The sequence below is a fragment of the Physeter macrocephalus genome, chromosome 10, assembly GCF_002837175.3.
Source record: "Physeter macrocephalus isolate SW-GA chromosome 10, ASM283717v5, whole genome shotgun sequence".
In the NCBI taxonomy this organism is placed as follows: Eukaryota; Metazoa; Chordata; class Mammalia; order Artiodactyla; family Physeteridae; genus Physeter; species Physeter macrocephalus.
In genome coordinates, this window is record NC_041223.1 from 81,401,466 (window position 1) to 81,415,527 (window position 14,062).

At 43.2% G+C, this 14,062-nt stretch overlaps 1 protein-coding gene across 3 annotated transcripts in view; it reads left to right on the plus strand.

Annotated features, from left to right (window-relative positions):
• The first annotated feature begins 759 nt into the window (after positions 1–759).
• The window catches only part of SMAP1 (small ArfGAP 1), a 153,634-nt gene continuing 140,331 nt past the window's right edge, over positions 760–14,062 (plus strand). The window contains exon 1 of one of the 3 annotated variants that reach the window (XM_055087646.1): positions 760–1,086. In XM_055087646.1, coding sequence (XP_054943621.1) covers positions 969–1,086 — 118 coding nt within the window. In that variant the 5' untranslated portion in view covers positions 760–968. Of the gene's footprint in view, positions 1,087–1,289; positions 1,373–14,062 lie in introns of those variants that run through there. The other 2 variants (XM_024132949.3, XM_055087649.1) reach the window with 2 other exon arrangements.

The window sequence follows — 14,062 nt, forward strand, 5'->3', positions numbered from 1 at the left end:
AGGGTTCATATCCCATGGGCCTGAACTGGGCAGCTCTGGACTCCAATCAAGAGTGTCTTCTTTCCCTAAAGGTCACTGTTGATCCAGCTTCTCCTTAAAGCGACACGGCCCTGGGCCCTTGGTTCCACGGCCACGCTCCCTCCCCTCCCTGTGGGAGGAAGGCCTTACTGCTTTGGGTCTGAACCTCAGCTCCTGCACGGAGCAGCTCGTAACCTGGCCACGTGCCCTCACTCCTCCGGGCCTCATGGTCCTCGTCTGCACCACGAGGAAAACACTATCAAGAGGGCTGTTAAAAAGATTAGACGACTTAACAGTTCGCGGCACAGAGTGATCGTCAATCAACGCTGGCCCTCAATACACGTCACATCCCCTACAACGTAAGAGGCGGTTTTGTCTATTTGATTCCATGCGGGTCTCTAGCTTCTAGGCCGGTGCTTGTTTCCAAAGTGCCCGTGAAGAAACGATGAATGAATGAAAGAATCCACCCGATCACTTATTATTTCTGCCTTTCCAATGTCGTGCCGCAAGAGCAGAGGCAAGGAAGCACATGGAAAGGTCTTCCTTTAGCGGGTCGGACCCGAGGCCCCCAGCGATAACCGTATCTGCAAAGCGGGGAAGCCCATCGCGGGCAGCGCGCCGCATCTTCCCAGAACGTGGGCGTAAGCCCGGAGCGGAAGGACCCGGCTGGCCGGGAGGCCCGGCGCATGCGCAGAGCGCCGGCGCCACTCCTTCCTTCCGGCGGCGCCGCCCGGAAGCCTCGGCCCCGACTCCTCCCCCTCGCCGGCTCGGCGGTGCGTGCGGAGCCGGCCGGGCGAGGAGGCGGGATAACGTCGGCGCTGTCGCCGCTGCCGCCGCCCCTCCTCCTGTTCCAGCCGCCGCCGCCGCTTCACGGCCGAGTTCTCGCGGCCCCGGCGGCGCCCGGCGTGTCCAGCTGCGCGGCCCCCACCCGCGTCCGCCCCGCCGCCGCGATGGCGACTCGCTCGTGCCGGGAGAAGGCGCAGAAGCTGAACGAGCAGCACCAGCTCATCCTGTCCAAGCTGCTGAGGGAGGAGGACAACAAGTACTGCGCCGACTGCGAGGCTAAAGGTAGCGCGGCGTGACCTTCGGGGCGGGGGCGGAGCCCCCCTCAGCGACACCCCGGCGTCCCGGGCACGGCCCGAGCGGGCGGCCGGGCAGGTGCCTCCGCGGGTGGGGCCGCCGGGCGGGCCGCGTCCTGCGCTCGGGCTGCGGCGCTGGGCGCCCGGGGCAGGGCTGACGGTGCGGTGGTCGGAGCGCACCGAGTACGGCAGCCGGGGCGGGCGATGAGCGTCGGCGTTCATCCGTAGTGTGTTCTAGTCTGGCTTTTAGCCGGAACCAGGAAGAATTTCGTTATGTGAGTCTCTTGGACGCTGGGCTTCTGTTCCTGAAGCCTTTAATTCGATTCTCTCCGCCACCTAGTTGGGGGGAGTATATTTGTGGACACTGGTTTGTGTGCCCCTTAAACGTTGAAGGTGCAGTTTCAAGATCCAGAGACGAGAAGAAGCTAATTTTAGTTTGTTCAGTTGGAGGGCTTCTGCCTCAGCCTTTGAAATAGAGGCGCTATTTTTGGCCTGTATGTTTTGGCTTTGGAGATGTGATGTATATTTAATGTCTTATAAGTAATCTCACGGGAAAAATGTTTCAGAGTTTTTAAAAAACCAAACGTGTCCTACGGCTTGGCAGTAAAATCTTGCTTATTTGTAGGTTTGGTTAGTTTGGTGAGAGATCGGGGATTCTCCAGAGCAGCAGTCAGCCTTTGGGAACGTCATTTAAGATTTCTGCACTGTTTGACCTAGACCTTTCCTGAAGCTTTCCTGTAGCTTTCCTGTTCTTCCTCAGTAGTGTACAAATAAGTCACGTCTCCGTGGGCAGGTAATGTTTGATGAGACAGCCGCACAGCATCGGCAGTTTCCTCTACTACAGCTCCTGGGCTACTGGGAGGTCCCGTGGCCAGACTGTAAGTGGACCATTTGATGAGCACTTTTCAATATCATAGTAGGTCGATTGGGCCAACCTTATATTTACCTTTCAGGTGATGAGTTGGAAACGCCTGACTAGTGCACTAGTATTTGTTTACCTGATATTGATTATGTGTGTGGTTTTCGGGGAATACTGTTCGGTACTGAGGCTCAGTTGCTCACTTACCACTGCACTAGTAAAACCCTGGAAAATGGGCCTTTAAAAGGCCGGAAAAAGGAAGGAGCTGAGGTTTTACAGTATGCATTTTGAGTAATAAGTAGCATAGTCAGATAGAGATGCTAGTAAGCATTACATCTCTTCATTAAAAATTGAATAAGTTTCAGCAGTTACCTTCCTTTATGTATAGAAATCATTCAAAAATATTTTTTGTTCGAGTTTCTTTCCGCCAAAAGGTATTTTGTAAAATCAGATTTTCACTAATGCTTCCTAAAATAATTTATAGGTTTAAAAAAAGCCATTATTTACCACATGTTGACATTTCCATTTACTCTTTTTGGGGTGGGAGAAGGAGAATCAGGTGCTTCTCAAATCAGGACCAAAACGTTACTTCTTCTGACCGGAGGTATTAGGGAGCATTAGTTTTGCTCACTAGTCGCGTTGCCGCTGAGGTCAGTGATACGTATTGAATAGATGTCTTTTTTATTTTGGTTTTGTGTGGTCTTCTGTTTGTGGGTTTGTTTGTGTTTGAGAAGTGGAGAAGGTGGGAGAGAAGAGAGTAGCACCAGGCGCTCCAGGATGTGCTGTGAAAGGCGTGACCACCACAGTCATGATTTAGAAAGGTCACCACTTTTTCCTGTTGCTGATAAATCTAGAATAGTGTTAAAATGATCTAAATTATTTCACTGTTTTATCTTGATCCTTCAGGGGAAAACAAATTACAGTTCAAACCACTTGTTGGTTGAATGAGACTTGATTTCATAGTTGTCATAATTGAAAAAATTGACACAATTGGGCGGTTGCTATGAATAAATACATTTTGTAAAGTTTTTGAGTCTTTGGTATGATCCAGCTCCATTAGGGAGCTCGCTTAGTGGAATTCTTGGCTTATTACATTATTTTGGATCCATTATTACGTATGCCAGGTGACACAGTAAATGTAGGTAGTGGAATTCTGATGATATGTACTTTTAAAAGACATGCTAAAGGTCTTATTTTACAGCTTAGTTATTATAAAGCGGTTCCATACGGTATATATGAATTGATGTTTTCCTCACTGCCTAATAAACTACATCAAGCTTTTCATATACTTTGAAGCTACTTCCTAGTTAATTCAGTTTTCTTTCTTAAAAAGAATGCTTCCTCCACTGCTCTTTGTACCAGAGCTAAAGTTTAGGGCTAGAGATCGCCCTATTCTGTTGCCTTTTACTAACCGGCAGAAGTCTGTCATTTGGGTTGTGCAATTTTCTTACTGAGTCCCCAGCGTGTGCTTCCCCATTTGATAGTATTTGCGAGGCAAGGAAGGAGAAAAGGATGGCATAGGTGCCAGTTTCCTGCTCTTGGTCCTACTCTTAGCAAATCTGTTGAGAGACTGGAGAATAAGGACAGGTAGATGGTACCGCCCTTCCTCTCCCTGGCCTCGTTTGGGGCTCCGTGGGAGTTTGAAAGCAGCGCTGTTGCTTCCCGGTTGGTGGCACTTTGTGGAGCAGTGAGGGTTTGGAGCCAGCCCCTTGCCGACTTAAAAGTTTACTTTTCAGTGTTTAAAGTTTCGTCTGTGGTTAATGCTAGCTGTGATTCTGAGCACGTATGGGTTGGCATGAAAATGTGTGTACGTTTTGGGGGGTGAGAAGCAGAAGGTGTTTGAACCCTAGAGACTGCCTGGTGTGGAGAGGTTAAGCTCTTGGCCCAGATCTCCCACTCATTTCTTCACTCCACACATCTTGACTTGAGGACACACTGCTGTGCGCTGTATTGGATCAGAGGACTGAACATGTTTCTAAGACCTGAAGGAGCTGGTTCAGTGGGGCTGCATTTTTGCTCATGAATAATTCCAAACCAGCGTGCTCAGTGTTAGAATAGTGGTCGCGAGGAGTGCTGCCCTCGCCACTTACTTTGGGTTGCTCTTCTCCTTGCACCCTGACTTTTGTGCCTCGGTTGTCTTCACAGCTCCTAGAATGCTGTCTGAGGGCCTTTGCACATGATGTTTCTTCTGCCCAGGAAGCTCCCTAACAAGTTTTTACCTGGTCAGTTTACCTATCTTCCAGTTTCTGCCTAAGTGTCTCTTTAAGGGAAAGGATTCTCCCTGATCTTCCCAGGTTAGGCGAGGCTTCCCGCTTATACATGTGAGACGCACCCTGAGTCCCTTATTACACTTACCACAGTTATAATTAAACATTATTTGGGTAGTTATTGGGAAATCAGGGGTTGGATTATAGCTTAAGAGGGAAGAGAACTCGTCTGTCATGTTTTGCCTTGTAGGCCCAGCCCTTGGCACAGTGGGTGACGTATAGTAGTTCATGCGACTCAGCGAGTATCTTTTGAAAGAGCGGATGTGAATGAGCACAGAGCTGCGGGCAGGCAGCAGGTGTGCGGACGTGCTGCACATCTGGGCAAGAGGAGCGGCCTGCCGGGAAAGACTCCCAGAAGCAGCCTCCTTTGAGCCCGGCTCTGAGCGTGGGGTGGAGAAGAAATTAAAGGGCACAGTCAGGTGTGTAAAACAGCATGAGAGGTTTCCGTACGACCCTTTTTTAGGTAAAGTGTTTTTACGCACGCTCAGATGTGGTGGTGGCAGGTCAGAGGAAGAGCTGGAGTGGTGAGAGTTGGCTGGCAAGTCACCTGGTTGTAACAGTGGTCCCGGCAAGAGTGTAAGAGGACCTGAGCTCGCTTAATGTGAATGTACCGTAAGTCAGACCACAGGGCAGGAAACAGAACCACCGTAGCTGTCATATAACTTCTATTAAGGAATAGGCTGCTCACAGCATCGTTGAAAGGGCTGGAGGAACAAAAGTCAGGGAGCCACTACTGGACTTCTGGTTTCAGGGGCACACGCTGTTGCCCCGGCCACCACTGCCCTGGCTTCTCCTCCCCGAACTGCTCGGAGAACCAGGACTGAGGCTGCTGCGGCCAGTGTCTGTTAGACGTTTTTGTCGGTTGCCCTGACTGTAGAAAGATGGCCTCTGCTGCGCCTGTGCCTTCCGTGTGCAGACCACTGGCCGACCTCACTGACGTCCGGTCCCTTGCCTTCACGGGAGCCTTTTAGCTTTCTAGCCTCTTCACAGATTAGAAACGTGAATGGAGATTGTGAGACCCAGTCCTAGAGTCCACTGGGGGTAGCTGAGGACGGGGAACATTTTTCATTAAGTGTTTGATACTTAAGAGTTCTTATATAAACCTATTTTAAAGTAATTCTTATTAAAAAGTAAAGTTCACCTTGAGGTGTTTATGATGATGTTGATGCTTGTAGGAGAAATTCATGTAAACAGAAGTCTGTGATTATAATTCATCTAAAGAGACCTGCCAATCTAAAAGTTCCCCCAGAATGCTACACTTCAGTCTTATGGGTCCGTTCGTATAATTCTGTAGATTCCCGAGGTTTCCCCTGATGATTATGTGCAGAGTTCTGGTGTTGGAGCTGCGATGGAAACCACAGGTCTCTCTGACTCATCAGTTTATAACTTTGACTGCATGTGGTCCCCTGCTTTTTTCCTCCCAATACTACTTCTTTGTCTTTTTCTTTTTTTAAGATTACAATGTTCTTTCACTACTTGATTTCATTAATTAAGTAAATTTACATCTCCTTGATTCTTGCTGTACAAGATACGTATATCGCCCTTACTGACCTGTACAGACTTGAACCCATGCTTTCTATAAGCCAAGGGCAGATATCTGATATTGTAGTTGTATATTGACTACACTCTAAACTCAGGCCTCTTCCTGCTGCTGCTGCTAGTGTTTTCCCTGGATAGAATCAACTCATTTTTCTCTCCATTTCTCAACAGAAGAAGATCAAAGAAACTTGGAGGCCATTTTGTTTAAGTTGGAGTTATTATCGAAAGTGTTGCCTGCCTTACATTCTGACCACTTTAAATTAAAGAGTTGATTTAACACACTTAAATTTTGTTGGTAAGTCAGTATTTTCTGGTCACTGCAGAGATTAAGCGTCATGTCAGGTACTGTCAGGCGTGCTAAAAAGTTTTGCACGTGGCACACAAAGTAGTTAGGGATCTCAATAGATACGAAACAATGATCAGTTAAATACTAATCTATTTGTAGATTATAGGTTCAATAAAAATTTAATATGGGGAGAACTCACTGTGACTTGAAGAAGGTAAAACTGTAAGGTTGGAAGTTCAAATTAAAAAAGCAAATAATATTACGTATATACAAATAAATTATATAGTCCTTCCTTCTTGCCAGGCACTGGTGTGATCATATATTTTACACATATTAATTAACATATGTAATTAATCCTCAAAACAATCTTTTGAGGTAGGTAATATTATTCTACCTTACAAATGAGGAAACTGAGGCACACAGAACTTAAGTAACTTTCCCAAGGTCATACAGCTCGGAAGTGGTAGAGCCGGGAGGTTTTTTTTTTTTTCTTTTTGGCTGCACCATGTGGCAGGCATGTGGGGTCTTAGTTCCCCGACCAAGGATTGAACCCGTGCCCCCTGCAGTGGAAGCGCAGAGTCCTAAGCATTGGACTGCCAGGGAAGTCCCAGGGATTTTTTCATTGAAATTTTTTTGGTGACTGCCATATATCTCAAGCACTTTTCTAGGAGCTGGGAATGAATCAAGGAGCAGGTAGACGAGGTCCATTTTAAAGGATCTGTTGGTCTGTTGGAAGCAGGACTGATTGCAAGGTCAGCCCCTGGCTGGCATCGGGCCCGGGGGTGGGGGGGGTTTGGATTTGGGAAGGGTCTCACCACCCTAAGTGGTAAGCCAGTCACTGTGTCTGAACTCTTCATACAAATAGTGTGGTTTATGCTGAACACCTGCCTTCCTTTTGGGAGTCTGGAAATTGCATGTGTGGTAGGCAAGCCCCTGGGCAAAATCCCTAGGCATGGAGTCTCTGGTGAGCTTCCCTGGGTGGTGACACTTTACGCCTGTTGTGAGAACTCCTTGCTGAGAAGCATATTCAGTGCAGCTCTACTGGAAGGGGACACCTGCACGTCCTTGCCCGATTTCTCCCCGACTTCGCTCCTTGTACCTTTTCCTTTTGCCAGCACGCTTGGTGGCCTTCTGCTGTAGTAAATCACAGCCATGAATACAACTGTACATAGAGTCCTGTGAGTCCTCTTAGTGAATTACCAAACCTGGGGGTGGTCTTGGGAACCTCCCAATATAGTTGATAGTGTGTATTTTCCTCCAGTATGTTAAGAGACCATGTTGGCTTCTCAGCTTATCTCAGTTTGCTCTAGAGCCCAGCCTGGGGGTGCAGCCCAGAGGAGCAGGTGTGAGCATTAGGGGAAATTCTGACTTTACTGGGATGAGATAGAGGTGGGAATCTGGACTGTAGAGTCAAGACTTTGAACCCAGGAGATCTAGCTCCAGAGTGTATGTTGTTAACTGCAGGTTCCCTGCTTGAAAGAAAACATATGCTTTTGTAGTTGAAATTCTTGATAGAAAAGGGTATTTTGGGGAAGAGATTACCACCTTCAAGCTGACTTAAGATATTTCTCAGAGAGATTATTGCCAAATGTATGCAAATGTGGACAGTGTTTAGTAAAGCCAGGTGTGAGTCTAACAAGCTTTGCCTCTAACTTGCTTGGTGACCCTGTCGTTGTTGAGCCTTACTGCAAAGATTTATTTCATCTCCTTCGTGGTCTGTGTTATTTCCTGAATTCCCTACCTGTGGTCACTTCTATATCAGTATTTACTATTATTGTTAATTAAAAAAATTCTATTATTGAGGGTGTATAATTATTATTGAGGGTATGAAATAGTTTGGGGTCTTATTGAACTTTGGATCATGATCAAACCTTCATACTGTTTAAAAACTTTTCACTGATGACTTAGGTCTTGCTGAGAAAATTTACTTGGTATTAGTTTTAATTATCTCAAGGCATATCATGTAACTAACAGGAATATTCCTCACTGGTTGCCAGGTCCTGTTGTGTGAAACGTTTTCATTTTAATGCTTGGAGTAGAGTAACATCAAAGAAATACCCCCTCTTTCAGTCAGTTACTAAAGCCAAGACATGCTTTCATTCATCATTTTAAAGAAAAGACCTATAGGTATATTACATTTTCAATTACTTGTGTACATTTATCAACGTCAGTATTTTTTGCCTAAGGTGTTAGGTGGAGTTTTGTTAACTCTGAATGACATTTAGCTCTAGTATCATATAGAAGTGATTTTTTTGAAAATAATTTACTTAAAACAGAGCTTTAGATGAGGTGCTGTTGGAAATATGTGCTAATTTCTTGTTCACATGTATTTTGAGTGGTGAACGTGAGGACTTTGAGGGTCCAGAGTCGACATCCTCCTCTCCCCAACAACTTTTGGTCTTCGTTTTATAAGAGATCCAAGTGATTGCTTCTAAGAGTGATTGATGACAGACCTTCAGATGTCTGCCGTTGATCTTTTGTAAAGAGTGCGTTTCAAGGACCAATGATCATCTTGAACTCAAACTTAAAAAGAAAATAAAAGGAATTTTTAAAATTGTGTAGCACATCGTATTTAGGATAGCTTTATCTTCCAATATAAGAAAATCTATAGAAAATTATGGTTTAGTCTGGACTTTTTCTTAAAAAATTGAAGTATAGTCGGTTTACAGTATTGTGTTAGTTTCAGGTGTACAGCAGTGATTCAGTTATACATATGTATATTTTTTCAGATTATTTTCCATTATAGGTTATTACAAGGTGTTGAATTTAATTCTTGTGCTATACAGTAAATCCTTGTTGCTTATCCATTTTATGTAAAGTGGTTTGTATCTGTTAATCCCATAATTCTAACTTGTCCCTCCCCCACCCTTTGGTGACCATATGCTTGTTTTCTGTGTTTGTGAGTCTGTTTCTGTTTTGTATATTGATTCATTTGTGCTACTTCTTACTTTTTAGTTATTATTTTATTTTTTGGCCGCACCGCACGGCTTGTTGGATCTTAGTTCCCCAACCAGGGATTGAACCTGTGTCCTCGTCATTGAAAGCGTGAGTCCTAACCACTGGACCACCAAGAAATTCCCATTTTGTGTTTTTTCAGATTCCCCATATAAGTGATGTTATATATTTGGCCTTGCCTGACTCACTTCACTAAGTGTAATCTCTAGGTCCATCCATGTTGCTGCAAGTGGCAATATTTCATTCTTTTTTTGGCTGAGTAATATGGTCTAGATTTTTTTTTAGTTCATGCATTTCTACTCTTGAAAGTTGCTTTTAGTGTAGGGCGGTGATGGTGCATGGTACCAAAAAACTAGCAGAAGTATGTTTATTGAAGTGAAATGATCATTCCTGGTATATTAATTTCCTGTTGCTGATATTACAAATTATCACAAACTTAGTGACTTAAAGCAACACAAATTTATCATCTTATAGTTCTGGAGGTTAGAGTCTGGAATGAGTCTTACTGAGCTAAAATCATAGGTGTTTCTTCTGGAGGCTGTAGGGGAGAATCTGTTTTCCTATCTTTTCCAGCTTCTAGAGGCCACCTGAGATGTTTGCCTCCTGACGCCTTTCCTCCACCTTCAGGGTGTCATCTTCAGATCCTTTCTCTCTGCCTCTCTGCTTCCGTCATTGCTGGGATTACGTTGACTTTACCTAGATAATTCAGGAGAACACTGTCGCATGACTTTACCTAGATAATTCAGGAGAACACCAGTGTCCTTAATTATTCCTGCAAAGTTTCTTTTGCCGTGGAAGGTAACATATTTACAGATCCAGGTATTGGACATCTTTGGGGCCATTATTCTGCTCACCACAAGTGAATTTGTGATAAAGTTGTATATTGAACCTAGATTTTTATAATAGGTACTGCTCTGGATGTACTTAAGAGGGCGTAGGGTGGTGAAGTGAGTACAGTTTAAATTAGCCATTCTCACAGAAATTATTCTTAAAATCTCATATGCACACAAGAGTCATTTAACAAACTCTTTGCAACATGACCACTTATATAGAAAATCCTTAGAAATTTTTAAAAAAGGTATTAGAACCAGTAATTGAGTTATCAAGGTTGCAGGAATCAAGGTGATTATAGAAAAATTAACTATTTCTGTATACCAGCAACAAACAGTTGGTAAGTTGAAATAAAACTTACCATTTGCAATTGTAGAAAAATATGAAAACGTAGTGATAAATTTAACAAAATATATGCAAGACTTGTATGCTGAAAACTGCCACAGATTGCTGGGAGAAATTAAAGAATACCTAAAGAAATGGAGAGATGTACCATGTTTATGGATTAGAAGACACAATCTTTTTAAGATTTTAGTTCTCTCCACGTTAATTTGTAGATTCAGTATGATCCCAGTAAAAATCTCAGAGGCTTTTTTGGTAGAAATTGACAAGTTGATTCTAAAATTTATAATGAAATGCAAAGGAGACCCCCAAATCTGAACAATTTTGAAAAAGCAAAAGAACATTGGGTTTCTTACACAACCTGTCTTCAACAATTAATATAAAGCTACTGGGCTTCCATAGTGGCACAGTGGTTAAGAATTCGCCTGCCAATGCAGGGGACATGGGCTCGAGCCCTGGTCCAAGAAGATCCCACATGCTGTGGAGCACCTAAGCCCGTGCACCACAACTACTGAGCCTGCACTCTAGAGCCCGTGAGCCACAACTACTGAATTCACACACCACAACTACTGAAGCCTGCGTGCCTAGAGCCCGTGCTCTACAACAAGAGAAGCCACTGCAGTGAGAAGCCCGCACACCTCAACGAAGAGTTGCCCCCGCTTGCCGCAACTAGAGAAAGCCCGCACGCAACAACGAAGACCCAACACAGCCTCCCCACAAAAAAAAAAAAAAAAAAAAATATATATATATATATATATATATATATATAAAGCTACTGTAATCAAGACAGTGGTATTGGTCTAAGGAGAGACATAGATCAATGGAACACAATAGTCAAGAAATAGAGTCACATATAAGGTCAGCTGATTTTTAACAGAATTGCCAAGGTAAATTCAGTAGGGAAAGGATAATCTTTTATACAACAACAGAATATTCCTCGACCTTTAACTCATACTGTGCTTGAAAATTAACTTGAAAGGAGTAATAAAAGTTGCTGAGATCTTGGGTTAGGCAAAGATCTCTTGGATAGGATACAAAAGCACAATCCATAAAGATAGAATTGAGAAAATGAACTTCATAAAAATTAAAAACTTTTGCTTTTCAAAAGGCACTGTTAAAATGAAAGAGAAAATCATAAACTGCAGAAAATATTATATCTGATAAGGACTCTTATTTAGAATAAGAAAAAATTTGTACTAGAATGTTCATAGCAGCTTTAATTCATAATAGCCAAACACTGGAAACAATCCAAATGTCCCTCAGTTGATAAATGCGTAAACAAACTATGGTACATCCATACAATGAAATAATACTTTGCAATATAAAGAAACAAACTAGTGGTACAGTCAGTAATGTGGATTGATCTTAAAAACGTTATGCTTAGCGAGGAATCCATACACAAAAGACTCCATGATATATGATTCCAATTACATGGACTTCTAGAAAGGTAAAACTTATAGAAAATAGATCAGGGGTTGCCAGGGATTGGGGGTGAGGGAGGGTAGCTCATTTTACTTTTCAAAAGTAAAATGCTGTACCAGTATATTGTTTTATTCATTTGGCGATATAACAGTTGCTGTAGATTATATAGCAGGTTTTAAATTACTTTATTTAAGTCTGTACAACGTATACACTCTTGAAGTAATTTTCCTCTTCCATGGCCTGAGTAAAGATTTTGCAAAAGTAGTACTCTTCTTGATCCTGGCTTAAAGGGTAAAGGATCCTTGATTGGTGCCCCCCCCGCCCATTTTCAAGTCTATCAGAATACTAATGAGTACTTAAAAATAGTTTGGAAATTATTGGTTTAACCTTTTGTTTTTTCTTGGGAAGTCGTGTTATTCATACACAGCTCTGAAGTTCCTTATGGCACCTTTAGAACATCAGCTTTTTGGTGCCCCTGGGGTGCAGGGTTTTCTGTTAGGCACTGTGACAGTCTGTAGGGGTGTGATGAAAGTACAGCGTATAGATAAGATTGCCAGAATAGTCACCAAAAGAGTGCCACTTAGTACTGTGAACTCTGAGGAGCTGCGCGGTGTTTTCCTTTTGTGATGTTGAAATTTATCTGTTATGAGACCGGTGGCCCACTTCCTAAGACTTGGAGATCATTATTTGAAGGAAATTCAAATCATAATAAGCAGCCTGGGACCCTTGGGAGTCTTCAGTTTCTGAGGTTCTCTCCCAGTTTAGTCAACTACTTGAAGGCAGGTCTATGCCTACATATCTTTTCCTGCTCCGGCAGGTAGTTAAGTTGGATTGTGTCTTTATTAGTTGTGTGTCTGCTGCAGTTTCTTGAAATTTGTTGAAAAAATTAAAATTTACTTGTTATGTGGTTGTACATGTAAGGAATTCCCCTATCATAGATTCCCTGATTTTAATGGCTTTCTGTTGTACTCTGCAAAAAAAAGTTATTGCTCTATTAATGTGCCCTTTTCAGCATCTAGAGTTTGTAATCAAAGAGGGGTTTTCCTTAAGTTTACGGCTTTTCTTAATAATTCTTTGCTGCTGTTGAGTAAAATTCTACTTTTTATCTCAATGGAGATAGCTTAGTCCACTCCAGTATAGGGGCTCATGATAGTAAGACATAAATTTGAATAGGTATCTCAGAACAGAATTGTGCATTACATTTGATGGCAGACCATGGGGCATGAACTTGATAATAGCGAGCTGTACCTGCCAGTCTTAAGAGTATGAAGAAGTCACATCTTACATAGGTGGTTAGATTCCAAAATCAGCTTTAACTGAGCTTTACACCCCCTCAAAGAACAGTGTGTATGATTTTATGTCTGTAACCCTGTATAGTTATTCTTATGAAAACTAAAATCTCAGTACGTTAGAAGAGTTAGACTTTCATTAAAGGAAAGAAGAGGGAAATTTTCTGCATTTTAAACTGTTCTACTTAAAGTTAAATATCACGTTTCCTAATTGTGAGTGGGGCATAGGTGGATATTCCTCAATTGTTTCTCCTTGATGGTGACTTTCCTGTATACCATTTTCATATTAAACTTGTATAATCTTAATAAAAATGTTGATAAGTTGATAGGATTATCTATGATGGTTTTTGCATGACATAATGCATATGAAGCATTTATACAGAGTCTGATATATATAAGTAGTCAGTAAATGTTGGATGTGAATCCACAAACAACCTTGCTTTTTGAACAGCAGTTGAAAGGAGTGTGATTGGAGATAAACTGAAATGTGTGTAATTAAAGTCAGGTTCCTGAAATCTCTTAATTCTTAAGAGATTAAGAGATCTGTTGTCTGCCAGAGTTTTGAAGATAAAGAGAGAGCAGGTGCAGTCCTGTGTACAACTTCACTGAACATTTCAACCACATCCATTTTACTAGGTATTTAAAGAGGAATCAAACACGGTACCTTCTCTCGAGGTGCAAAATTGTGCTGTTACTGTGCTTGACCAGAGCACTTAGCCATGTCAGTTCTCTCTCCCATGAACTGAGAGTCTTTTCCTGCGTTCATATAAGTACTTTGTGCGATTCCACAACAATCCCAAGGGCATAAGAATTCCCACATTAGACACGGGAACCCTGAGACTTAACTTGGTCAGAGTTGTCTTGGTGCCAGGATTCTGACTGAACTCTGATGAGACCCTCCAGGCTGCTGCTTCTTATGTGAGCTGTTTGTCTTGGTGTGCTGGAGTAGACCGTGAGGGATTTTAAGAAACTGCTTAACCCCTTCAGATGCCCTGCTGGAGCCCTTTCCATGTCTGCTTCCTGCGGACTTCTTGTGCCCACCGGCTGGATCCTTCCTGGGACCTGCAGGAGGAAGGAAGGTGGGCTAAGCCTCCTCGGAGCCCCCTGAGGCGAGGCTTAAAGGGCTCCTGGTTTCCAGGGGTAGGAGTCTGGGTGGGGGGCGGGGGGGGCGGATG